The sequence below is a fragment of the Urocampus carinirostris genome, chromosome 4 (genome assembly GCF_059441175.1).
Source record: "Urocampus carinirostris isolate Australia breed hairy pipefish chromosome 4, RoL_Ucar_1.0, whole genome shotgun sequence".
Classification (NCBI taxonomy): domain Eukaryota; kingdom Metazoa; phylum Chordata; class Actinopteri; order Syngnathiformes; family Syngnathidae; genus Urocampus; species Urocampus carinirostris.
This window is the reverse complement of record NC_142352.1, coordinates 46,372,350-46,400,324: the sequence shown is the minus strand read 5'-3', so window position 1 is coordinate 46,400,324 and position 27,975 is coordinate 46,372,350. Positions and strand designations below refer to the sequence as shown.

General features: G+C 40.3%; 1 protein-coding gene across 2 annotated transcripts; it reads left to right on the top strand.

The window, feature by feature from the left end:
* Window positions 1-19: 19 nt before the first annotated feature.
* Window positions 20-26,349, top strand: LOC148368014 (retinol dehydrogenase 13). 2 transcript variants are annotated; one of them, XM_088334711.1, is made up of 7 exons: window positions 20-251; window positions 9,280-9,420; window positions 14,194-14,385; window positions 19,850-20,011; window positions 22,567-22,683; window positions 22,750-22,951; window positions 24,313-26,349. In XM_088334711.1, exons 1-7 carry the CDS (start codon window positions 176-178, stop codon window positions 24,407-24,409), a joined length of 987 nt encoding a protein of 328 aa, XP_088190837.1. In that variant the 5' UTR covers window positions 20-175; the 3' UTR covers window positions 24,410-26,349. The 2 variants fall into 2 exon arrangements, with proteins under 2 accessions (XP_088190837.1, XP_088190838.1); XM_088334712.1 differs by lacking the exon at window positions 20-251 and adding an exon at window positions 300-490.
* The last annotated feature ends 1,626 nt before the right edge of the window (window positions 26,350-27,975 follow it).

The following is a 27,975-nucleotide window of genomic DNA, read 5'->3' as shown; positions in this document are numbered from 1 at the left end:
TTACGAAAGTGTCACGTCAAGTTTGTATCGTCTACAGTTCGCTCGCTCGTTTCTTTGTCCCTGCCTGTCATCTGATGAGCGTTTGTCAGGACTCTCGCCAAAGAGCGTCTCTTCGACCTTAAATGAGTTACAACTTGAATTGTTTGCCTTCTTGCCTTAAAACCCTCAAATCAAAATGCAATTCTACGTCGACGCAGCGAAGCAGTTCGTCAAGAGGCACGCCGTTGGCATCACCGTCGTAGTTGTTGCAGGTAAAATCCATTTTGTATTTATCCATTATTGTTGATTGTTACGTTTCCATGGCAACTGTTAATCTCGGGGAAGGGGTAAAAAGACCAGAATGTCTGCTAACGTGAATGTTATTTTACTTCGATATTTACACGGGTTCGCTTTAACTAATGTCTCTGAAATTAAAATGTTAAAAGTGATCATTCCCAGCACATCATAGGAATATCCTATTTTCTATCTACAAGCGTGAGCAAATTCTTAGGTAAATTAATATATCAGTTTATTAAATGTCGTTTGAAGTGTCCTCAAAAAGTTAAAAGTACATTACAGGCCGCTTGGATTTTTCTTGTTATTTTGACCAAGAAATAGTCAGAAATTATGTTATAAGCAATAAGATTTGGCCCTTTTTTTCCAAGAACAACCCCAAACTTTCAATATATGGCAATATACACCATACATATGTGTTAAATCAATGTAAAAACAATTTAAAATGAAAAACATTACAAAAAACAGACTTGTATTTTTAAGGATTATAATGAAATGGACTGGAACTGAACATGAACACAGTGAGACAACAGAAATTGGGTATATATATAAACTGTTGTAAATATATACTGTTGTAAATATATACAAAGTCTCATACCTGTCAACCTGTACGTTTTTGCCGTACAAAGTACGTTTGTTATGCATTTTAAGATGTGTACGACGTACGAGAAAATCTGTACGGTAAAACGCAAATTTGTCAATTATGGGTACCATCAGGTATACACCGACTATCACGAAACGGCAAATCAATCAAGTCTAACAAGTTCGCCGCGGAAGCCTCTATCTTGGTATCGTTATTTTCGTTGCAAACGAAGCGAGCGGTTTGATGTAGTAAAAGGAAGTCCGTCTCTTTTTAGAGAACCGTTTTTTTTTCTCGGCTCAACTCATTAAAGAGAGACGGCTCTCAAACGGCTCACCTGCTTTGATGCATTATATTACGAATTATGTTGTATAAAGAAGTTAAGAAAAAGAGGAAGTATAAAATGAGAAAATTAAAAAAGACAGGTTTGTGGTTTATCCCTTTAATCTCTATATTACCAACAATAATTTATTGCAGAAAATTAATTCATAATTTGAACAAGAAAATGTATTATTTCTTTTCCAGCAGCTGCCCTGTTGTTTTATTGTCTGCTCCTATCTTCGGTGTTTTTTCTTCCCGTTTTGACAACTACACTATGGATTACTTCTATCCTATGGACATGGGTTTCAACGCACAAGAAATGCGTGTATTTCAACTCCTTGCCCTGAGGAATTCTCGTGCCGGCGTGATGAAGGGGCCCATGGTGGAAGAAAAGCCGAAGCTAGCGAAGCGGCTAGCGGCGTTATAAGTCTTCGGTACCATCCGTAATCATGGTAAATGCGAACTCACGACCAAATATGATCATCGAGTGCTTTTTGAAAACATCGAAGCGCACAGGGAGCGCAGTTGCTGTGTTTTGCGGAAACGTGGCTCACGTTTAGCATTCCGGACGCTAACGTGTAGCCACCCGGAGCCACCTGGAGAAATCCGGCTTCAACGTCGCTAAACAGAGACATGAAAGCCGGGGGGAATCGGAGAGGAGGCGGACTTGCTAACACGAGGTGGTGTATCCCTGGATTCTCACAAAGAAAAGATTTCCATCTGCCGCAGGAATGTCGAACTTTTGGACTGGCGTGACGTCATCCACTCCGCTACAAGCACCCTCGGGCATCATGTTAATCTGTTAATAAACAACGGGGTAGACTGCTGGAAGTGTGAATTTCCCTACGGGGATGAATAAAGTATCTATCTATCTATCTATCTATCTATCTATCTATCTATCTATCTATCTATCTATCTATCTATCTATCTATCTATCTTTTTTCCTTCTACATTGAACGTCCAAGCTACTTAATTTTTGAACTTTATTTTACAATAAACCTCATTCATGTTGAGCAACTCAGGATCTCACAACAAAATGTTAATCAACATTATATATGATATAACGAAACACATGTACAATATAACATGTTAAACTACATAAATAAACACGTTTTAAAAAATTAGTGTAAGTTTATTTTGTATTTTGTAAGGGAAAATACAACAGTTTGTAAGGGCATGAGCTGTGGAGGTTGACAGGTATGGATTCTTGCTTTCTCAGTTGTCCATATTTGTCAACTATCTTACACTATTACCAGGCGTTTTATGTTCCTGTGTGGTAAAAGGTGAAGTCATTCCTGAAGACAAAAGACCCACAACACATGACCCATCAGTACCCCAATTCATTGCCACCTTGATAATCAAAACTAATGAAGTAATTTTCAAACGATTCAAAATGTTTTTATTGGTTACTGATAGCAAAAAATAATTGACACAATGCCCTCTGCGTCATTACTTGTCTGTGATTATTCCAATACCACACATGGATTACTGTGAGATGATTGAGGGAAGTTGATGCCGCCTTGTGTTTTGGAGAACTAGATTGATTTTTTTTTTTAAGATATCGGTTACCATAATTTAAATAGCGCCTGTAGAACAGGGGCACCTGTGCCCCCTTCGTAATAAGAGGGTTAAGTGTGTTTTAACGATACCTAACTGAGTTGAAAAAATAACTGTAAGCTTTATTTTCCATTGGACCTATCTGCTTTTATCTTACTTTTATCACAACCGTTCGGGGCAGAGCAGATTGGGTTTGAGTCTCGGGGGCTTGGGGAAGTGCTGGATAGTGATGTCATGCACGTCCCTGCAGTTTGTTTTTTAATTTACTATTTGTCTCTGTTGTATGAAAATGGTGAAAGGAGGAAAAGGTCTACTTCTAGTAGAGTCCAAATGTCAACCCAATCCCCCCGTATAGATAAAGAAGAGTTTGTTTTAGTGCGTCTAAGAAATGCACATACTTGCACACACATCATGAATGAGCTGACTGAGGCTGTGATCGTGACCTCAAGCCAAGAAAGACATAAAAAGTTTCAACTTCTGTATAACTTTAAAGGTCCAATGTGTAATATTTGACCACTAGATGGCCCTGTGTTGTCTGGTATGAGCGAGGGCCAATAATACACTGTAGACCATGGCGGAAAAATGCCGGACAAACAAAACGCAGATTTAAGTGGGGATTGCACGGTGTAAAAGGACAAATTTCTCGACCTATCATTTTTAAAAAAATAAATATTAACATTGGTATGATAATTCATGTTTTTTTTAACTCGATGAAGGTTTTTTGTACACTAGGAGGCACTCAATTTTACACACAGTCCCTTTAAGTATTAGATGCTTTATGAGTCACTAGCAATACCTCATAATAACATAGTAACAACATTGTAATAACCCGATAAACTTATTTTGCAAATTCAAATAAATACATTCAGTTTATGGGCTTCATGGACAATATTGATCATTATTTTTAAGCACTTAATTATGAGAGTAGAATGAGAATCTATTTGTGTATTAAACAAATTCAGGTATTCATTTTTTATTGGATTATTGTATACATAATACAACAAACTAAATTCCAATTTATGGGTTTTATAAAGCGGAGGAGTTTTTTTCAGATAGCTATTAGGCTACCTTTTTAGCTTTGTTGTAAAGTCAAGTCAAGTTTATTTGTATAGCCCTTTATTACAAAGACTCTCAAAGGGCTACACAGACCACAGATAATTGAAAACCACAGACTATTATTACGCCATCCCCTGATCTAAAACCTACATGAGGGCAAGGAAAAACCTCAACATGAGTAATATGAAGAAATCTTGAGAAGGGACCGCACATGAGGTAATCCCGCTTCCAGGATGACCAGGCTGAAACAGATGATGCAATAACAAGTAATACACAGATATTGTCCACGTGGAATATAGGTGATTCATAAGCTATCGAATAGAAATGTGTTTTAAGCCTAGATTTAAACAGTTCCACTGAGGTTGCAGATCGAATCTCAGGGGGAAGGTCATTCCACACGACTGGGGCCCGAATGGAGAACTATCTAACTACCTTTTAAGATATGTAGCTAGCTTTTTACATTTTTTTTGCATGCTATCTAGATAACATTTTATATTTTTTTACTGGTTATCAAATTAAATTCTGGCCTCCTTCCTAGCTATGGATCCAGATTTGTCTTTAGCTTTCTATTCAGCTATTTAGACGGCTTTTTATTATTTTAGCTGTCTATCTAGCTCCCTTTTAATTTGTTACCTGTTAATGTTTTTAGCTAAGTATCAAGCTACATTTTTAGTTATTTAGCAAGCTATCTCTAAGTTGCTATTTGAGCAATTCATATCAAACTGGGCGCCCTTTGCGCTTGCTTATTAGTTACAAAAAGTAGCCTGATGCTTGAAAAAGTTTGGAGACCCCCTGTGGTAGGCACTTAAAAGCCTCTGCTCCAGCCTACTCCCTTGGAGCACGTGTGTTATATCATTGTATTGTAAAGCTGTTGGTGTGAAAATATAGTATAATAAGGTGTAAATATTTATGAGATGAAATTGTGTATTATTAAAACGCCGATTAGCTTTTGACCTATGTGTTCACTTAGAAGTTGAAGAAGCAGTCAAAGATGAGTAACAAATATAACCCCTTATCATGACATCATTGTCATATCTTTGTTTTGATTTCCTTTAACAAAAATCCTCTTTGACTAACCGAAATGTTCATTTTTATTGTGGAACATAAACCCCCCAAGGGGGGAGTATTGTTTTTTTCAGCCACTAGGTGGTGAAAAAAAATGCTTAATCTATTATTATTATTACTGTTATGATCAATTTAAAAGCAATATTCATTTAAAGCAGTGGTCTCCAATTTTTTTTAAGCACAGAAATGTTTTTGTTATTTGAGCAAAAGGTACCCAGTTTGATATTCATTTCTAAAATATGACAACTTATCTTGTTATAACTATGTTGTTACTACTTTATGTCATTACCAGGTTAATTATATCAAGGAAGGTTACATAGACTCGGTCAAACACACAAAAAAAAAATCAGATGACTAAGCCGTAGTTTGAAAGCCTAACCCTAGCCCCAACCTTATTTTGGAACATTAAAAACTGTTTAAAACCCTAACTTGTGGCCCAAACCCTCGCCTTTAACCAAAGGCTTACATCTTACTTGATGTAACACTAGCCTTAATCCTGTTTCAAACCATAATTCTAGCTCTAATCCTCTGACTGCTCACTGACCCACCTCACAAACACAATTGTTAAGTTCGCCGACTATACTACCATGGTCAGTCTCATTTCTGAAGGGGACAAGGCGGCGTACAGGGATGAGGTGGAGTCACTGACAACGTGGTGTTCGAAAAACAACCTCATACTGAACACCACAAAAACAAAATAACTCATACTGGACTTCAGGAGGAAAGGCAGGAACCCAGCACCACTCATTATAAACAGAGACTGTGTAGAGAGTCTCCATTCTTTCAAATTCCTGGGTGTGCACATCTCCTTTGACCTCTCCTGGTCTGCAAACACCAGAGCGGTGGTAGGGAAGGCCCAGCAGTGACTCCATTTCCTGAGAGTGCTCAGGAAAAATCATCTGAAACAGCAGCTGCTGGTGTCCTTCTACAGAGCCACACTGGATAGCATTCTGGCATACTGCATGATGGTGTGGCATGCTGGGTGCACGGCAGCAGACAGGAAAACACTTCAGAGGGTCATCAACACAGCCCAGAAAATCGTTGGTTGCTCTCTGCCCAGCCTGGAGGAGATTGCCTGCTCTCGCTACCTCAGCAGAGCAGAAAACATCATCGAGGACTCTTTTCACCCCGGCCAACACCTCTTTGACTTGCTGCCCTCCGGCAGACGTTACAGGTCACACAAAACAAAAACAGACTCAGAGATAGTTTATTCCCCAGAGTCATCACCACCCTTAACACACACTGCACAAAAACTGAAACTCTTGCAAACACACTACCTCATACAGATGTAAAATTGTATTCATGCCTATGCTTACTTTGCACAATGTTGCCTATTTTGCACTACCGCCTATTGCACTAATACGATCCCAAAACTGTATGTAAACACCCAATGTAAATACCTTCTGCCTGTACATGCCTACACTTTCTTGTGTAAATATTGTGTAAATTATCTTTTTATCTTTTTTTTTGTTTATCCTCACAGTAAAATGTGACACTGGAGTGCCACGTCCAATTTTGTGGTCACAATATGTTCAAACCATTTTGTAACAATGATAATAAAAGTATATTCTATTCTATTCTATTCTATACTGGAACACTACATTCAGTGTAGGAGCATAATATGGAGCTCAAACCCTAATTCCTTATACCTTACACCAGTGATTTTCAACCACTGTGCCGCGGCACATTAGTGTGCCGTGAGAGATCGTCAGGTGTGCCGTGAAAAATTATCCAGTGTCACTTTTTAAAATTTCAAATTTTATAAAACATTTATGAATCATTTTCTGCAAATATATTATGCCATTGTCAAGTGTCTGTGCTGTAAAAACTGGGGATATTGTAAATTATATTGTAATTAAATATACTGTTCAGTGTCATTTTATAACATTTTTCGTTAGTGGTGTGTCGCAAAATGTTACCAATGTAAAAAAAGTACCCTGGCTCTCAAAAGGTTGAAAAACACTTCCTTACACTTACACCTACTACAGCTGTAACCCTAGCCCCCACCCCATTTCAGAGCCCTAAATACAGTTTAATAATAATAAGCCTAAATCTTAGTTTCTAACCCTATCCACAATCCTATTTTTTGAACTCTAAAATACATTTAAAACTCGTATTTAAAGCCCAAATCCTAACCATAGCTCAACACCTAACCTAAGAAACATGGCAACATTTACAAGCTCTTCCCTGAAAATTTTGAAACCCAACACTGGTTAGCTTATTTCAGAACAGGTCCGCGGGCAACTCAGTTGTCCTCAGCCGGCACCCTGGTGCTCACCGGCACAACGTTGAAGACCCGTAATTTAAAAGGACAATGTTATCTTTGACAACCAGATCTCACTGTATTGTTTAGTACAACATATAATGAGTGCTAAAAAAAAAACAACTGGAAATATACAAACTACAGAGACTCAGAGTGACCAAACCGCACAATTTTTCTGTTCATCATTTTTGCCCGGCCACAAGGTTTAAGGTTTTCGAGGATGCCCGTAGCAGCAAGATAGCAGGCAATCTTGTCAGCTCCATCTAGGTGAGCCTCATGTTATGTAAAAAATATTGATTTCTCGAGCTACATGTATTAAAAAAACCCTTATATGATAGTTCATGTATATTTGCTTACGATTAAAATTATTTTAATGAGTGAAGTTTGGTTACCAATAGGGTTGCTGAAAAAAGGTCTCTTTAAAAGAAAACCAAAAATACGTTACTGATAAAGGTGCATTTTCTGAAAATATTCGTATGTCAAGAAATTTACATTTATTTGAATTAACATGAGCCTCACCTAGAGGGAGCTGACATAAACTTTGGACATCTTGCTGCTGACATAAACTTTGGACATCTTGCTGCTACGGATAGCCCAAATCCCAAAATCTCTCAAAAGCCTTGGCAAAAAAGAGAAGAAAAATGCAGATATTTGGTTTATTTGTAGTTTGTATACTTGTGCTTTTCAGCACTCGTTTTGGGCTGCAGGACACAATACGGTGACATCTAGTGTTCAAATGATTCACAGTGTCCCTTCACAGGGATATTATGTATCATTCAGCACTTTCTACGGCAGGGGTGTCAACCTTTTTTTAGCTCGTGGCCACATAGTAGAAAAAAAACTCGAGAAAGACAAAAAAGTGAAGGGAGAGAGCAAGGGAAACAGTGAAACAAAGAAAAGAGAAGAGGAAATAGAGAGATAGAAAGAAAGAGAGAATGAAAAGAAGGAAGTGAGAAAAAAGAGAGAAACACAAAGATGAGAAACAGAATAGAAAAAGAATGAAAACAAAATACATAGAGAGAAAGAGAAGAGAAAAAGAGACGAAAAAGAAAGAAAAAAAAGAAATGAAGATTAGGAAAAGAAAGAGAGAAAGGGACTGAAGGGGAGAAATGAAGAAAGATGGAAACACAGAGAAAGACAAATAGAAGGACAAAGAGAGAAGAAATATGAGAAAGTGTTAGACAATGAGAATAAGGCAGAGTTAGAGAGAAGAGTGGCAGAGACCGAGAGAGACAGAGACAGAGAGAGATTTAAAGTGAGCTGACCTAATTTGCTTCTACGGGTACCAAAAACCTTATACTTGTGTGCTGGAGAAGTTGTTCAAGGTTGGGCAAGTATTGAATATTCAAATGGTTACTTTGAGTCTCCGTAGTTTGTATTCTTTTTAGCCCTCGTTTCTAGTTGCATCACACAATACAGCGGCATCTAGAAGTAAAATAATACACATTCTTTAAGTCACGCGTGTCAAACATGTATTCCTTTCTTCTTTATTTCTCTATTTCTATATTATTCTCTTTCTCTATCTCTATTTCTCTCTTTGTTTCATTTTTTTCTTTTATCCTCTCTTTGTATTTTTATTTGTTTTGTTGGCCCTTTCTTTCTTTCTTTCTTTCTGCCTTTTTCTATTTCTTACATTCTCTCTTTCTCAATGTGTCCCTCCATTTATTTTAACTTTATTTCTCACTCTCTTTGTGTCTTTTTTCTCTTTCCCTCTCTCTCTCTTTCTCTCTCTCTGTCCCTCTCTTTCTTTATCTCTTTCTATTTTCTCTCTTTTCTCTGTCTTTCTTTGTCTCTCTCTTTCTCTGCCTATTTTGCCTTTTGTTTCTCCCTCTTCTCTCTCTTCCTTAATCTTTTTTTTGTAATTTCTTTCTCCTTCCTCTCTCTTTTTCCTTCTCTCTTTTTCTATCTTTTTCCCTTTCCTTCCTTTTTCCTCTCTCTCTTTGTTCTCTCTTTCACCCTCTTTTTTTTCTCTTTAATCCACTTGTCCGGCCCCTGTGAGACTTTTTTTCCAATGTTGCCCCTGAACTGAAATAAGTGTGACACCCTACTTGAAGTCACCTCAAAAACTTGACACTGTCGACCGCAAACTCCCCGAAGGCTGTTCGTTCCACTGCATTATCAAGCACTCACAAACATTGCTGTGCTCTTAATCTGCATGTTTCAGGGGCAAGCTTGCTGGCCTTTCGGAGATGGATGGCAGGAGAAGTGTGCCGTAGCAAGGTCAGACTCGATGGCAAAACAGTGCTGATCACGGGTGCCAACACAGGCATTGGCAAGGAGACCGCTCTGGATCTGGCGCAAAGGGGTGAGTTAACACTATCTGTTACACCAGGGGTGTCAAACTCATTTTAACTCGGGGGCCATACGATAGAACAAACATTCTGTCCGGGGCCAGACTAGTAGATTAAAGAGAAAAAAAAGAGATGAAGAAATAAGAGATAAAGGGGAGGGAAAAGGAGAGATGGCGGGACAAAGAAAGATAAAGAGGAGGGGGAGAGAGCGTGAGAAACAAAAGATAAAAAGTCGTGAGAGGGAGAAAAGAAAGGGAGAGAAAGAAAGAAATCCAAAGAGAAATAAAAAGACAGAAGGAGAGAAAAGAGAAAAGAAAGCACAAAGGGTATGAAGAGAGAAAGAGAAAAGAGAGAAAATGAAAAAAGGAAGTTAGAGCATAAGAGGTTAAAAGACACAGGGAGAAAGAGACAAAGCAACAAAGGGAGAGAAAACAAGAGACACAGAGAGTGAAAGAGACAGAGACAGAGTGGGAGAAAAGGGTTGGAAAAGATAGAAAGAGAGAGAGAAAGAGAGAGAGAGAAATAAATACAAGTACAGTGTCTTTGTGAGAGGCACCTGGCTTTGGCAAAATCAAGTTGACATATTTTAACCTGCAGCTTGTTTTTCTCTTGCGCTTCTCTTAGTGTTGTCTCGCGGGCCGGATTTAATCCCTTACGTGCCTGATCTGGCCCGCGGGTCGCCTGTTTGACACACAGTGCCCAGCTGAATTATCCCGCCCCCACCCCAATAATTTTTTGGTCATATTGACACATTTCAGGCTTCAAACTCAAATCTAAAACACTACAACTAATTTCCAAGAATCAACAACATGAGGGTCACAATTGTGAAGGCGACACAAATGTTTTCAACATCTCATCTCATCTCATTAGCTGCACCGCTTATCCTCAGTAGGGTCGCGGGGGTGCTGGAGCCCATCTCAGCAATCATCGGGCAGTGAGCAGGGGACACCCTGAACTGGTTGCCAGCCAATCGCAGGGCACACGGGGACAGACAACTCACTCGCTCATTCACACCTAGGGACAATTTGGACCGGCCAATTCACCTGAAATGCATGTTTTTGGAATGTGGGAGGAAACCGGAGTGCCCGGAGGAAACCCACGCAAGCACGGGGAGAACATACAAACTCCGCACAGGAAGTCTGGAGCTGGATTTGAACCCACGCAGGAGGTTCCCATGACTTGAACTGTGCCGCACATGCGCTAACCACTGCCCCGCCGTGCTGCCTGTTTTCAACATATTATTTTAAATTTACAAAGCAAAAAATGAAAAGTAGGTGTTGCAAAAATATCGCAGTCTTTTACAAAAGTCAATTCCATTGAAGTTGGGAAAAAGTTTAAAATGTCAGTAAAATTAGAATAGAATGACTTGCAAACCTTTTCTAACCCATATTTAAATGAATACACCACAAAGACAAGATTATCCATGTTCAAACTCATAAACTTTATTTCCATAAGCAAATAATGATAAACTTAGAATTTTATAATTGCAACAAGTGCCAAAGTAGTTGGGAAAGGGGCTTCTTCACCATTGTGTTACATCACCTTTCCTTTTAATAACACTCAATAAACGTTTAGGAAGTGAGGAGACTAGTTGTTGAATCGTTGATAGTGGAATCCTTTCCCATTCTTGCTTTATGTACAGCTTCAGCTGTTCAACAGTCCGGGGTCTCCTTTGTCTTATTCTGCGCTTTATAATGCGCCACACATTTTCAATGGGAGACAGGTCAGGACTGCAGGCAGGCCAGTCAAGCACCCGCACCCTCTTACTACGAAGCCACGCTGTCGTGAGACGTGCAGTGTGTGGCTTGGCATTATCCTGCTGGAAGAAGCAAGGGCGCCCATGGTAAAGATTCTTTTTGGATGGCAACATACTTTGTTCCAAAACCTGAATGTACTTTTCTGCATTAATGGTGCCTTCACAGATGTGCAGGTTACCCATTCCTTGGCCACTCATGCACCCCCATACCATCACAGATGCTGGCTTTTGCACTTTGCGTGCATAACAGTCTGGGTGGTTCTGTTCTTCTTTGGACCGGAGGACACGACGTCCACAATTTCCAAACACAATTTGGAAAACTGACTCATCAGACCACAGAACACTTTTCCACTTTGTATCAGTCCATTTTAGATGGGCTCGGGCCCAGAGAACCCTGCGGCGTTTCTGGATGTTGTTGATGAATGGCTTACGCTTTGCAACATAAAGTTTTAACCCACACTTACGGATATAGCGTCGAACTGTATTGACTGACAGTGGTTTTCCAAAGTGTTCCTGAGCCCATGTGGTGATGTCCTTTACACATTGATGTCGGTTCTTAATGCAGTACCGCTTGAGGGCTCGGAGGTCACGGGCATTCAATAATGGTTTACAGCCATGCCGTTTACGCACAGTGATTTCTCCAGATTCCCTGAACCTTTTCACAATATTATGGACTGTAGATGATGATATTCCTAAATTCCTTGCAATTGTACTTTGAGGAATGTTGTTTTTAAACTGTTCAACAATTTGCTCACGCAGTTGTTCACAAAGAGGTGAACCTCGCCCCATCCTTGCATGTGAATGACTTAGCTTGTTCGGGTCTCCCTTTTTTATACCCAGTAACAACTCTCACCTGTTGCTAATTCATCTGTTCACCTGCAAATAGTTGGTTGATTTCCATTCATCCACTTTCTGAGTAGTTATTGACACCTGTCCCAACTATTTTGGCACGTGTTGCTGTCATCAAATTACAGAGTTGATGATTTTCTCCCAAAACAATAAAGTTTATGAGTGAAGACAATAAATATGTTGTCTTTGCTGTGCATTCATTTAAATATGGGTTGAAAAGAATTTGCAATTTACTTGGATCAATTTTTATTTGCAATTAACACACTTTCCCAACTTCATTGGAATTGAGTTTTGTACTATGTGCAAAGACACAGCGCACTGCTAGTCTCTAGGGCAGGAGTCAGGAAACGTTTTGACCCAAAGAGCCATAAAAGCAAAAAATGTTGCGCGGCACAGTTCTAAGGTCTTGGGAACCTCCTGTGTGGGTTCAAATCCAGCTACCGGACATCCTGTGCAGAGTTTGTATGTTCTCCCCGTGCTTGCGTGGGTTTCCTACGGGCACTCCGGTTTCCTCCCACATTCCAAAGACATGCATTTCAGGTGGATTGGCCGGTCCAAATTGTCCATAGGTGTGAATGAGCGAGCGGAGCGACTTGTCTGTCCCTGTGTGCCCTGTGATTGGCTGGTAACCAGTTCAGGATGTCCCCTGCCCACTGCCCGATGATTGCTGGGATGGGCTCCCGCACCCCCGCGTCCCTACTGAGGATAAGCGGCGCAGCTAATGAGATGAGATGTTTTAAAAAGAAATTGAGAGAGCCACACCATATATTTTCAGACAAAATTGAAAAAACTGCCAAACACGCTCTCTAGACAAAAGCTAATTCTTCAGCACATTTTATTTCACTGTGTGTCATTTGATGATTTAATCAAATGTATGAAATGATAATAATGCTAAATCCTGTGTCCCAAATCAATATAAATATTCCATTTACAATTTGTCTTCCACCTTCAGCCAATAGTGTTGAGGCAATTTCTTTCCATGAAATTTGTCAAACAATGTGCATGCAAGTTCTTTTGTAAAAATGTCACAAATTACTGCAAACATCAAGCAAAACGTCATATTCACTTTCGGTGTGGACTACACTGAGCGAGAGAGAGAGACGGAAGTGCCTTGCACCGTGTGCAGGGATCCGCCCACCTGTACTGCTCACCCAATCAAAGTCGTTTGCCAGCGTTTTTATTTATCGGTTTAAATGATTTCTTATCGAACTTCTGCATTAAGTTGCTTCGGCTTTATATGGACCAAAACCGGGATGAAATCACTTGACTTTGGAACGCCACAGAGAGACTTGCAATAGTTACATTTTATTTCAGAGCCATATGTACTCATGAAAAGAGCCATATATGGCTCCCGAGCCATAGGTTACCTAGCCCTGCTCTAGGGAATCCTTTTCATGGAAGTTCCTTAAACAATCTATATTTACTGTTGGGACACATTATGATTAAAACCCACAGAACAAACATTAAACACCCAAAACGCCAGCCAAGCAAAAATCTTGTGCACAAACGATCACCATCAAACTTTAAGGGGTTTAAACTGTTTTGTAAGGAAGAATGGGCTAGATGTGAAAAATTTCAAGAGACATACCCAGAAAGTCGTGTGGCTGTGATCGCAGCAAGAGGAGGTTGTACAAAGTATTAACTCAATATTTTTGCAACACAGACAATTTTGTATCTATTGTATTGATCCACTTCCAGCAGTATTTGTGTTGAAAATAAAATAATAATAAAGTAAAAGAAATAGAATACATAAATACCCAATATAATGTGTTGATATAGATTATTTGAATTACACACTGTAATAAAAATAGGGTAATATGCAATGTGGGGGTGTGGTTTAATGTGGGCTTTTACTGCCCCGGGTGGATTTAAAGAGCCTCATGGCATGAGGAAGAAATTATATCCTCAGTCTGTCTGTGGAACAAGACTGTGACAACAGTCTGTCGCTGAAGCTGCTCTTCCCTTTGGAGATGATGCTGTGTAGTGGATGTGATGAATTATTGTTCGCACAATATGAAATGTTGAATACATTTCCTTTCTTTTCACGATTGTGTCTCACAAGTTGTTAAATCTGAAGCCTGAAATATAGCAATGTGGCAAAAAGTTCTCGGGGGCAATATTTTTGCGAGGTAGGATTTCTGATTTTTTCTTAATTTTTTCTGTGTTTGTGCGCGTATCTCAGGGGCCAGAGTCATCATGGCCTGCAGGGACTTGAGGAAAGCCAACGTAGCAGCTGACGACATCCGCCAGCAGAGCGGCAATTTCAACGTGGTGGTGAAGGAGTTGGATCTGGCCTCCCTGCAGTCGGTCCGAAACTTGGCCAACGACATTTTATCTTTCGAGGACCGCCTGGATATCCTCATTAACAATGCAGGTTTGTCCCTTCATTTTACCAACTGGTCGGACTTGTAGCTTGAAACCTGGTCTTCTGAATATTAGATTGTTTGCTTGCTTGCTTCGAAAGCTTTACTTGATGATGACAATCTTAACCTGGTTGGTCTTTGTGATACTTGGTTGAGACCAGATGAGTTATTAGCACTTAATGAAGCCTCTCCCTCTAATTACTAGAGCTTTCATGTAGATATGTTGCGCTTATTTCTGTAAATATGCCTCTAATAAATATAGAGCGCTCTATATATGCTCTATATATGTGTGTGTATATATATATATATACCATTTTTCATCATTTTTGCCCGGCCACAAGGTTTAAAAGTGCCCCACCTTATCGTGGTGGGGCACTTTGTGCGTCTCCATGACCCCTAGAGCTATGTCGGCGGGAGTCTCGTACTCCTGGCAGGGTTACCCAAGCCGAACAGGTCGAAGGGTAGAGTCCAGACTAAGAGTGATCCCAAAAGCTGGCGGCGGCACGCTTTGAGGCGGTTTCCCACAGACCTGGATTCCGGCAGCCGCCTGCAGTTGTAGGAAGATGCCGGTCGTCTGGGGTCTCCCTTGCCACTGGAACCATCTTCTTTACAATCAAGATAGTGGCGTTGGGGAAAGCGCACCCCTTACGCCACTTTAAAAACCATCATTGCGCAGGTATCCTCTTTTACCTGAGTCTCCGACCACAAAAGTCTGGCGGCGATGGAGTATCCAGTGACGGGAGCAGGTTTGAATGAGCTGGAAGCTCTTAGCTGGAACTCTGCACGTCAGCGGCACAGGGCAAGGGTCGTTAGCAGCTGGGATTGAGTGGCAGCTGTTTCCGGCAGACCCCTGTGCGTCCGAGCAGCACTATTTAGTGGCCGCACTGCTCACCCCAATTGGGGAAAGGCCTAGAAAAGGTGGCCTAAAGATTGCCCACTCAGCACAGTACCCGGACAGGAAACCGCGCCTGTGCACGGGATATTCCACTATGCGGTCGAAAAACAATAGCATTTAGAATTGCAGCATGGAACATAAGGACACTCCTGGACACCAGTTTGGACAGACCACAGCGCAGAACAGCACTCATTGCCAATGAGCTGAAGCGATATAATGTGGATGTGGCAGCGCTCAGCGAGACCAGACTCCTTGAGGAAGGCTCACTCAATGAAGAGGGGGAGGGTTATACATTCTTTTGGAAGGGATTCCCCATGGGCGGACACCATCTTCACGGAGTTGGTTTTGCAATTAAGAACACCCTACTGCTGAAGCTCACAGAGTCACCAGTGGGTGTCAGTGAAAGACTAATGACTCTTCGCATCCCACTTGCAAAATGTAGACATGTTACATTAGTTAGTGCCTATGCACCAACACTGCCATCGAATGATGAAGAGAAGGATCGCTTCTACCAGGCACTCGATGACATCCTCAGTCACATCCCGAGGAATGACAAAATCATGCTGCTTGGTGATTTCAATGCAAGAGTCGGAAAGAACTTGCAAAACTGGAATGGTGTGATTGGTGCCCATGGCATTGGAAAAGTTAATTCCAATGGCATGAGACTTCTTAGTCTGTGTGCGGAACATAACCTTACCATCACAAACACCATCTTCCAACAAAAGAATAAATATAAGGCATCCTGGATGCATCCCAGGTCCAAACACTGGCACCTGATCGACTACGCGATCGTGAGGAGGGCTTACCTGAAGGACGTGCTCATTACAAGAGCTATGCGTGGGGCAGACTGTTGGACCGACCACCGCATGATTCTGACAAAGGTCAGAATGCATGTCCGGCCCCTAGCACGTCAGGGTGGTTCAAAGAGGAAGACACTCAACTGTGCCAAACTCTCCAGTAGCGACACCCTTGACAACTTCCGTTGCTCTCTAGCTGAGAGGCTGGCAAACATTGAGCAGCTGGTCATGTCAGAGGCTGGGATGGATGAGAAGTGGACCCGTTGGTTTTAAAACTAAAAAACACCAGGACTGGTTTGACCAGAATGCCGGAGAGATCTCAACCCTCCTGGACAGAATGCACAAGGCGCACAGAGCCACCCTGAACAACCCACAATCTCAATTCCATAAAAAGCTATGGCAAGCCCTTCGTTCCGAGGCCCAGAGAACTCTCAGAAAACTGCAAGATGAGTGGTGGATCCCAAAAGCCAATGAAATCCAGTCTCACGCTGATAGAAGCGATATGCACAGTTTCTATGATGCAGTAAAAACCATCTATGGCCCCAGAAACTGCTCCCTGGCACCTGTTAGATCTGCTGATGGAACATCTCTAATCAAGGATCAGGCTATGATAGTGGAGCGGTGGGCTGAGCATTTCAACACCCTGCTCAACCAGCCCACCCCAGTGGACCCAACTGTCCTTTCAGATTTCCCTGAACATCCTACATTGCCAGACCTCGACCTCCCGCCAACTTTCAATGAAATCCTGCATGCAGTCAAAACCCTGAAAAACAATAAATCCCCTGGACCTGACAACATCCCAGCTGAACTTCTCAAGGTAGGAGGCTACCTCTGTACACGGACACTGTTTCAATACATTTCAGAGGTGTGGAGACGAGAGTGTGTCCCGCAACTGTGGAAAGATGCGAACATTGTGACCATCTTCAAGAATAAAGGAGATAAATCCATCTGCTCCAACAGTAGGGGTATCTCTTTGTTGGCCACTGCTGGAAAGGTCCTTGCCAAGGTCATGCTCCGCAGACTCATCTCCACGCGTCATCCCAGAGTCACAGTGTGGTTTTCGAAAGGACAGGGGAACAGTCGACATGATCTTTGTGACACGTCAGCTCCAAGAGAAATGGGAGCAGCACAAGGACTTGTTCATCGCCTTTGTCGATCTCTCAAAGGCATTTGACACAGTGAACAGGGACCTACTGTGGCAAGTCCTGAAGAGATTTGGGTGTCCACCCAAGTTTCTCACCATTCTTGCACAGTTCCATTCAGGGATGACAGCCAGAGTGGTAGTTGGAAGACACAGCTCAGAGCCCTTTGGCGTCGAAACTGGAGTGAGGCAAGGCTGTGTGCTGGCTCCAGTTCTCTTCAACATCTTCCTCGTCTGTGTTACAACACTGCTACGTAGAAGGATGGAGAAGCAGGCTGGAGTTACCATCAACTTCAGGGTTAATGGTAACCTGTTTAACATCAGGAGGCTACAGGCAACTACCAAACTGACTTCAGAGACCATCATTGAGCTACAGTATGCTGATGACTGTGCCCTAGTTGCCCATACACCGGAGGCTCTGCAAAACATTCTCTCGGCAGCTGTAACTGCATACACCAGAATGGGACTGACGATCAACACCCAGAAGACAGAGGTACTCTGTCAGTCCAGTGCTGACCTCTTACCAAATCCAATAATCCTCACTGCAGCAGGGCAACACCTGCTCATGGTGCCCACCTTCAAATATCTGGGGAGCATAGTGTCTGACACCTGCTCATTGGATGATAAGATCCAGAGCCGTCTCAAGCAAGCATCAGCATCTTTCGGTCGACTAAGGAGAAGGGTCTTTCAAAACAACAACCTTAGACTCCACACCAAAATGCTGGTCTACAGAGCTGTATGCATCACTACATTACTGTATGGATGTGAGGCATGGACTATCTACAGCCGCCATCTGAAGAGCTTCGAGACCTTCCATGTAAGATGTCTTCAGAAGATCCTTGGCATCACATGGAGGGATAGAGTGCCGCACACAGAGGTGTTGGAGAGGGCAGGCAGCTGCAGCATGGAATCCATTATGGCCCAACGCCAACTTAGGTGGCTGGGGCATGTTGTTCGAATGCCCAGCCACAGACTGCCACGCCGTATCCTCTATGGTCAGTTACATCTAGGCCAACGCAGTGCTGGTGGGCAGAAGAAGCGGTTCAAAGACCAAATGAAGAACATCCTGAAGAGATGTCGGATAAACCCCTCCTCACTGTAGGAACTTGCTTCCTGCCGAGACCTCTGGCGCTCCCACTGCTCACAGGGAGTGGATTACATGGAGGAACAGCGCATGCAACACCGTGCAGCAAAGCGTGCAAAGAGACATGCTTGCCAGGCCACCCCTGCTCCCCCCATCACCCCCTTCACATGCTCTGTCTGTAACCGCATCTGTGGATCCAGGATCGGACTCTTCAAGCATCAGCAGACTCACAATTAAAAGAAGATGGTCATCATCGAATCGATGGACAACCCCAAGCAAGCATATGGCAACCAGTCCAGGGTGTCCCCTGCCCACTGCCCGATGATTGCTGGGATGGGCTCCAGCATCCCCGCGACCCTACTGAGGCCAAGCGGTGCAGATAATGGATTGATGAATGGAAGCAACGATGATATATATATATATATATATATATATATATATATATATATATATATATGCATACCTGTCAACCTGTACGTTTGTGACGTACAAAGTACGTTTATTATGCATTTTAAGACGTGTACGACTTACAAGAAAATCTGTGTGGAAAAACACAAATTTGTCAATTATGGGTACCATCCGGTATACACCGACTATCACGAAACGGCAAATCAATCAAGTCAAACGAGTTTGCCGCGGTAGCCTCTATCTCGGTATCGTTTTTTCGTTGCAAACGAAGTGAGCGGTTTGATGTAGTGAAAGGAAGTCCGTCTTATTTTAGAGAACCGGCTTTTTCGGCTCAACTCATTAAAGAGAGCCGGCTCTCAAACGGCTCATCTGCTTTGATGCATTATATTACGAATTATGATGTTGTATAAAGAAGTTAAGAAAAAAAGGAAGTAGAAAATGAGAAAATGAAAAAAGACAGGTTTGTGGTTAGCCCTTCAATCAGTATATTACCAACAATATTATTTAATGCAGAAAATGAATTAATAATTTGAATAAGAAAATTTATTATTCTACTTGATTATATTTGCATGTATTTTTTCCTTCTACAATGAACGTCCAAGGTACTCAATTTTTGAACTTTTTTATAATAAACCTCATTCATGTCGAGCAAATCAGTATCTCACAACAAAATGTTAATTAACAATGTATATGATATAACGAAACACATGTACAATATAACATGTTAAACTACATAAATAAACACGTTTGAAAAGAAATATGGTGTAAGATTATTTTTTATTTTGTATTTTGTAAGGAAAAATACGACAGTTTGTAAGGGCATGGAGCCGTGGAGGTTAATAGGTATAATTTATTGTTGATTGGATGGACTTTGATGATCTGGTTTCTTATATTGGGTCCTTTTCATCTTAAAATGTTATATGAGTTACTGTTTTGCAAGGTTTCTTCACTTTCTTCACGCTTCCTTGCCCTCATGTAGGTTTTAGATCAGGGAATGGTATAACAATAGTCTGTAGTCTGTGCAGTTCTCTGAGACTTCTTGTGATCAAGGGCTATACAAATAAACATGACTTGACTTGGTTGAATAATACGTATACTTGTTACTGCCACCTAGAGGCTTGAAATTGTGTACTTCCTATTTATTTCTCAGGGATCATGATGTGCCCCAAGTGGAAGACTGATGATGATTATGAAATGCAGTTTGGTGTTAACCACTTAGGACACTTTCTGCTGACCAACCTTCTCATCGAGCTGCTGAAAAAGTCGGCACCTAGTCGAGTTGTTACTGTGTCCAGCATGGCGCATGAAAAAGGTACAGTTTTATTTACTTTGCAATCCAGCCTTTGAATTGTTTAATACTTTAATTTCTTTCCAAAGGGGAAATTCATTCGAAATATTTTTTCCAATGCATTTATTTGTACACTGGAGATCAAAATTAGAGGACGATTTACAACAATTTGCATTGAATAATTCTGAGAAAATGCCATCTTCACGGCTCAACAGTTAGGGACATTTTGTTGTTCTTTATACCATGCTACCATAACACGTTTTCACAAAATAGATAAGGCATTTCAACAAAAAAAAAACGTATTTTGCCAAAAATACACTGATCAAAATTAGATAACACTTTCAGGCGCCTCCCACTTAATGGTGCTAATCTAGCACATGGTGCTAATATTTTTGATTATCTGTCAACCTCTATTTAACTGTCATTCTTACTGAAAGTTTTACTGACTTTGCAAGATCATGGGCCATTCTAAAGTGACCAAAATCCTCCGGCAGCAGGTTGTCCAGATAAAAACGAAAAGGATGACCCCATCAGCCATAGCAAGACAAGTTAATTGTTCCGAATCTGTGATTTCAAGAATATTGAATCTTTACAAAACTACAACTTCATTTAAGGTGCCCAAAAATTCTGGTCGTCTATGGAAGACAAATGCAAGCAAGGACAGGTTACTGCGGAGAATGTCAATGGGTAATCGATTCCACGCTGCAGCTGGAATTTCTCGCCATTTCAGTGCTGAACATGGTAAGGATCTGTCTCGGCATACAGTCTCTCACCGTTTAAGTGCATTTGGACTGAAGGCCCACACTGCAGTGACCAAACCTCTCGTCAGAAAAAAAATAATTAAAGATCTAGACTGAGTTTTGCTGAGGAGCATGTTGTGTGGACAGAGGAGAACTGTTCCAGAGTGGACTTCAGTGATGAAAGCAGATTTGATTAATTTGGGTGTGATGGGAAGAATTATTTTCTGCGACACATTGGAGAAAGACTAAACCCAACATGTGCAAAAAAGTCAGTGACAGGTGGAAGGAGGAAGTGTCATGGTTTAGGGTTTGTTTTCTGCAGAAGGAGTCTGGCCTGTTGTATAGCTACATGGCTAAGTGAATGCAAATGTACAGTATATAAGAACTTTCTTTGACAGCCCATGTTTCCTTACTTGTGCTTATCGCCCATTTTCCTGCAGTTTTCATGCAGGCCAATGCTCCATGTCATATAGAAATACGGGTAAAAAAATGTAACACATTGATTTAATGGCTTGGCCTGCCCTGAGTCCTGATGTCAACACGATAGAAAACCTCTGGAAATGTCCTTGGTGACAAAGTTATGGTCCAGAAAGCCACTAAAATCACAGAACTGTGGAGGAGGCTGAAGGAAGAATGGACCAAAATCCCACCAGAGCAGTGATAGAGAATAGTGCTATTTGGTGGCCGCAGATGTGCTGAGGTCATTCACAGCAGAGGCCTGTACACTTCTTACTCATTGCTGATTCTTGTAACCTTCAGAATTGTTTTACCATACCAAAGTCATTGTTTTTCTCTAATTTTAATCACCGTGTTCTCTAATATTGATCAGTGCATTTTCTGAAAAATGTTTTTTTGGGGAAAAATGCCTTTATTCATTTTGTGAAAAAAATTGTTGTAATACCATAATATAGACACAATAAAATGTCATTAAACCGTGGAACACTGACGATGGTGTTACTTTAAAATTCAAGTATAACATAAGTACATTTTTAAAAGTCAAGTCTAAATATGATCTCCAGTGTATGTCAAACCTATGTTTATGCTGTGCAATAAAAATGTGGTCAGCAATGCAAACCTCACCTAGTAGATAAACTAGACTTGGTCAAAGTATACAACTTCCCCAACCTATATTGGCTGTCCCAAATAAATTAATGAAAAAAAAGCTATAATGAAAATTACAAGTGTCTATATTGCCATTGATGACTTGCATTAAACCATTGGTCATGATTGCACTTTATTTAACATAGACTTGTGCTGCTGTTAAGTTTTTATGGAAACATGTTTACACTTTGAATATTTACGTTTGGTTATTTAAAGTTTTTTGAGATTTTTATTCCGTGGATTTTGTGCTGTCTTTTAATTATTGGATGAAAGGATGTTCAAAACAAATCATCATTGGTCTTTTTAACAATGACAATGGTAATAAATATTCTGAATCTGTAACATTGATTGCAACAAAATTAGACATGGCACTCCACACGTTATAAAGACTTTTGTTAAGCTCTTTACCCCGTCTCTCTTTACCTGTCTTCGCATCCATGTGAAATATTTTTTTCATGGGGTCATTTGAGGGTCTGCTACACTTTGTATCTACACTTGATACTAATTGCTTATTCTCTAAGTGTACTGTGTGGAGGCTTTATGTAAACAAAACACTCTGCCAATGAGAACGCTGCTGCATCCTAGTGTGCTGGACGTGCGATTGCACTTTATATTAAAAAAAAAGGGTTTCCTGAAGTCAAATGTGTCTGCGTCGCCCCTTGATGGAGTGATGGAGCCTCATATCAACCCCCCCTCACTATTTGAGAACCACTTCCTTATAAAAATGTCTTCTTTTAGGCCGGATCCACTTTGACGACATCAATTTTGATAAAGACTACAAACCTGAAGTGAGCTACCGCCAAAGCAAGTTGGCCAATGTGCTGTTCTCCAGGGAACTGGCCAAAAGGCTCAAAGGTGGGCAAAAATCAGTATTCACTACTTGTTCATTATTCTATAACAACGCTGAAATCTTACCATCAGGCACACGTGTGAACACGTACTCCCTTCACCCCGGCGTAGTCCGTACCGAGCTGGGCCGCCACCTGGTCCCAGCGGCGCTGTGGAAGAATCCTTTACTCATCCCGTTCTTGATGATGATTAAAACTCCAAAAGAAGGAGCTCAGACCTCCATCTACTGTGCGGTGGATGAAAGCCTGGCGAATGTCAGTGGCCTTTACTACAGGCAAGTGATGACTATCTACTAAAGATGATTCAAATGTAGTGGGGTGCCGGGGATTTTACGAAAGGCCTTGTGCTGTGTGACATGTCAAGCCTCTCTTTTTGAACAAAACCTAAGATTAACAAGATCGTATAAACAGAGACAATGAACAATGACAGGTGGATAATAAAAAAAACAAGGAAAAAATTGGACTTAGCAGCAACTTGTATAAAGGTACATAAAAACTTAAATAGCTCACAATTTTTTTTAATGAAAATGATAAAAAATGTCAATGCAACAAATATGACTTGAATTAAATTCAATAGTTCTGACATCTACTGAGAATCGGATTGGCTAAACCAAGATCTTTTTTAAAGACTTTTATTACAGGATACGGCCGTCACGATTTTTCGAAAAAACATGTGGAAACATATGTTGGCCTGGAGAGGGTTGGGTGCAAAATGTTACTCATACAACCCGAGTGGTTAAGGGATTCAACCAACCTGTGGTTAGATTTCTAAGCCTAGCAACAACTAATGGCTGAAATGTGATTCTGTAAATGCTTAAATATACAAGCACACATATGGAAGCAGAGCAACCAGAAAGAAGCCATGAAGGAAAGCTGACAGACAATTTGGAATTATTTGATTCTAAATACATGAGATTAAAATGTCTTAAATCCAATTTTCGAAAGTCTTAAAAATGTAAACACATTAATACGATTTCTACTTGTAAAAAAAAAAGAAAGCGACATTTAGAAATTCTTTTTTTAATAATTAACTGTTTTTTAAATTTGGTTTGTTTTAACTGTTTTCTTTTTATCAACTGGGTCTTAAATTTGATTTTCAAAGGCATTAAAAAAACTCTTAAAGAGTCTTAAATATTATTGCCTTAAGACAAAGGTGTCCAAACCTTTCATAAAGGCAGGCCAGATTTGGTAAGCTGAAAATAGGTTTTTTTACAACCGCCGTATGGGAAATTTTGTGGGCTAAAATTCTCACGGAAAACCAAGGGCAAGGTGGCCACATGGCTACTCTCATCATTTGGTGAAATGGTGATTCTTTTTTTTTTTTTGGTACTAATTTTATACTGCGGTCAACATTACTGGTGTACCACATATTGGTAATTTTTGGAAAGTGGCGGCAGGCCAGTAAAAATATGATCACGGGCCGTAATTTGCCAGACTTTGGACATGCCTGCCTGATAACTATTGATAGACAAAATATAATTAACATCACATGATTGAGATATTTTTAGGCCAGTATAGAAGACCGTGCAGGACCTCATGGCTCACCGCTTTTGAAAAGTTGTACTAAGCCGGGTATCGCATATTAAAGTAAAATATCAAGCAGATGTCAATGTAGGATATTTTTTGTTTCCAACAGTGACTGTGCCCCCAAGAATCCTGCCCCAGCCGCTATGGATGATGCTGTAGCCAAGCGATTGTGGGATATAAGCGCGTACATGGTGGACCTCCATTGAAGTCGCCGTCCCACCATGCTCTTGAGCCATAGCAGTCACCAGAAATATCAAATGCACTTCTTTGAATTGTCCCATAAACTTTGAGGTATAACTATATAATCTGTGACATCTTTAGGGCTAAATAAAAAAGGAATAGAAAATCATCTCAGGGGGTCAAATTACTAAACTGAGTTCACACTACAGTGGCCCTTCTACATACCAGATTAATTCGTTCCCAGATCGAGATCATATCCACAACTTCTTATATATTGAACAATTTTTCCCCATAAGAAATAACTGGAAACCAATTAAATCTGTTCCTCGCCCCTAAATTGCTAAAAGACCTATTCTTTGATCTAAAGCACATTAGTAATAGTAATTGAACACAAAATTACAGTCATACGATAAATGAAATATTAACTAAATAAAATGAGTTTATTATGAGCATTTATCATTGAGGAAGACTGTGCTTGCTAACTGAAGTATATTCGTAGTAGTGGTGGAGGAGTGAGGGAGCAAACAAGATTAATGCTACGCAAGAAACGCAATTAAAAAATGCAACACAAAAGGATCAGGTAGGTACGGCATAAAACGCCCCTGCGAACTGAGACAGGCTAATGCTGGCAGTAAGCGGTCTGGAGCTCCCAGCCCTCTAGTGGTAGCGTCTGAAAATTTTAGGAACTTGGATTTTCTCTCGTATATCAGGCAAAAGTTTAGCTTGCAATACATCGCTATCTCAAATTTCCCATAACTAGAATGGTCACGGGGCGGACCAAGAAGCAGGAAGTCGGAACTCATATGCGTAGATGATCTTTCACTTTAATTAGGAAAGAAAAGTTGTCCAACACACAAACGGACCAAAGACAAAACAAAACAGGTTTGAAGGCAATCAAAATTACAAACTAGGCATACTCAGATCAAACAGGCATGAACAGGTCTTCAACAAGGTAAAGCAATGGTCTGGCAACAGGCAGTCCCAAAAGGAGCGTTTAAGTACTCCAAAAGCAATCAGTCCAATGCGTCTCAGCCGGTGTCAAGGGGCGGGGCCAGCTGGCCGCCATGACAACCGTGCAAGACATGACAAGAATATCTCGTTAGAGAGGCTATAGTATTATGACAAAAAGTATGGTACTAGACTCAATATTACAAAACTGAATTCATACTGTTTTGAAAAGGTAGTGATGATAGAAATAAAAAAAACATTTAATTGAGGAAAATGTTTACATTTAGACACTGCCCCACTGCCAATTTACTTTCCTTTTTTTCATATTTTAAATTACTATTCTAGAAAAATAGTCATTAAAAAATGATCCTTTAAACTATATAAAAAAATACAAAAAATGTCTTTAAATTAGTTTATGGTAAGAATTTTGTAATTTTGCTCATTTAAAGGATTATTTTCATTATTTTACAATTATTTTTCTCATCCAGCGAAAAAAAAAAATTCTTTAATATAGGAGATCATTCATTTAGCGAAAAGTAAACACTTAATTTATACTAAACTTAGAACAAGAGTTATAATTAGCTAAATTAACATCCACTTGCCATTTTCAACATTTATTACTTTTGAAGTATTTTTCTCAATACTCAAGAAATAATTTAAACGTATCGTGTAACTCTACCACCCAATTTATATCATAGAGAATTATGAGAATAAAATGAATTTCTCCGAGAAGCTTAGTGTGAAGGGAAGAGTCTATCGATCCATTCATATGAATGGGATTAATTGATGAAAAAATATAAACCTGACATGTCAGTGGAACATTTCTTGTTTTCTTTTTCAGGGGCATTGTGAAACCCTTTTAAAATATATCTCATCTGTATTGACATTTTCACTAAAGGGACATGTAAAGATCCTGGAATGATCTATGATATATCTATTGACAGAAGAATGGCCTTATAATGACAAGTTATTGTCTCAGAACTTGAAATAAACACAATAGTCACCTTTTCAACCAAAACATTTATTGTGGATTTTTTTCGGATCATACATTTATTTCTTGGATGATGTTAACAATCAATTACACATCAAGTGTTGAATCCAACATGTGAAGCTGCCCAGTAAATGTAGGCAGCGTATAAACAAGATGTTGCTTTTGAGAGAGGAATTGGAGACCAGTGTTCTGGATCCCTAAAATGTCAGTGAACCCCAAATTGTACACACTGCAACGTGGTTCACTTTTGCTGCGCGGTGAACTAATCATCTGCCCATCATAGAGCACATATATTTTTTTTTTGGGACCTAACAATCTTGTACTCCAGCGGTCTCTTATTTATTTTTCCTTATTTTTTATTCCTTAAAAAATATTTTTCCCTTCTTTTGGTCATTCTTCATTAACGGCTGGGAAAAAAATGGATGAAAAAGCATGCTTTTTTTCTCACTTTCAGGTTTTGGAGTTTGTAGTCTTCCTTGTACTCATTTTCGGCTCTACTGCATATTACAGCGACATCTAGGGGACAAATATCAAACACTGTCCCTTTAGGAACAGATCCAGATCCTAGATTGAGCGGCCCCCACGTTCAATTGAGTTTGAGAGCCCTGTTGTAATCACACCCCCAAAAAAATGCAATTAAATACTGAATGTCTATGTTAATATTTGTCTGGCAAGAATAAAAAAAGCCTTTTAATTTCACCATTCATAACTTTGATATCTTCAAATGAGCAGATAAGAGGTTGCGCTTTCTGAATGATATTCTTGCAAGTCTGCCTAATACTTTTAAAACTGTGTTTGTGTTTGAATTTCAAACTTTTCTGTGAGAACGTGACCACATTTTCTATACAGCATATACAATTAATGGCCTGTGCCGAATTAGCAGTTTGAATACAGAAATGTTTATCTTTTTTTTTCCTTAATTGAAAACCTCTTTGAACAGGAACCTAAGGCTTGCGACTTACATATGTCTCTTTAATTGAGTCCAAATGGCTCAAAGATAAAATCACACATACATCCATAGCATTCAATTCTGACATGTGCAGAGTCAAGTCTGATACGTGCATACCTGATGTAGCGCTATTAGTAAGGATCGTCCGGTCCAATATATAAGGAGCATAGTCCCCACTACAGTGTACAGTCCCGGTGTCACACCAACAGAACCTGTGTTGGCTGGACGTTGCTAAGGAATCTTTTGTATTGAAGTTCATGAAACAATATAGGTTCACTGTGGAGACATTTGGGGGCGGCAGTAGCTCAGGAGGTAGAGCGCTCGTTTTGGGATCAAGGGATCCCAGTTCGAATCCCGTTCGAATCCGTGTTACATGTCGAAGTGTCCTTGGGTAAAACACTGAACTCTAATCCCCCCAATAAGCTATTGGGAAATGTGGAGCACATTGTAAAGCGCTTTGGGAAGTCATTGACTTGAAAAGCGCTGTATAAATGCAGATCATTTCATTTCATTTCATGATAAAAACCCGCAGTACAAAAAGTAAACAGCCAAAAACGCCGGACAAGCACACAGAGCAATTTGATTGGGTGAGCGGTAGTGCAAACAGCGTCTGAACCGAAGTTTTTTTACATCGTTTGCAGTATCTTGTGACATATTTCTTCTTTACAAAAGAATTCTGCTTGCCCCTTGTTTTAAAACAATTA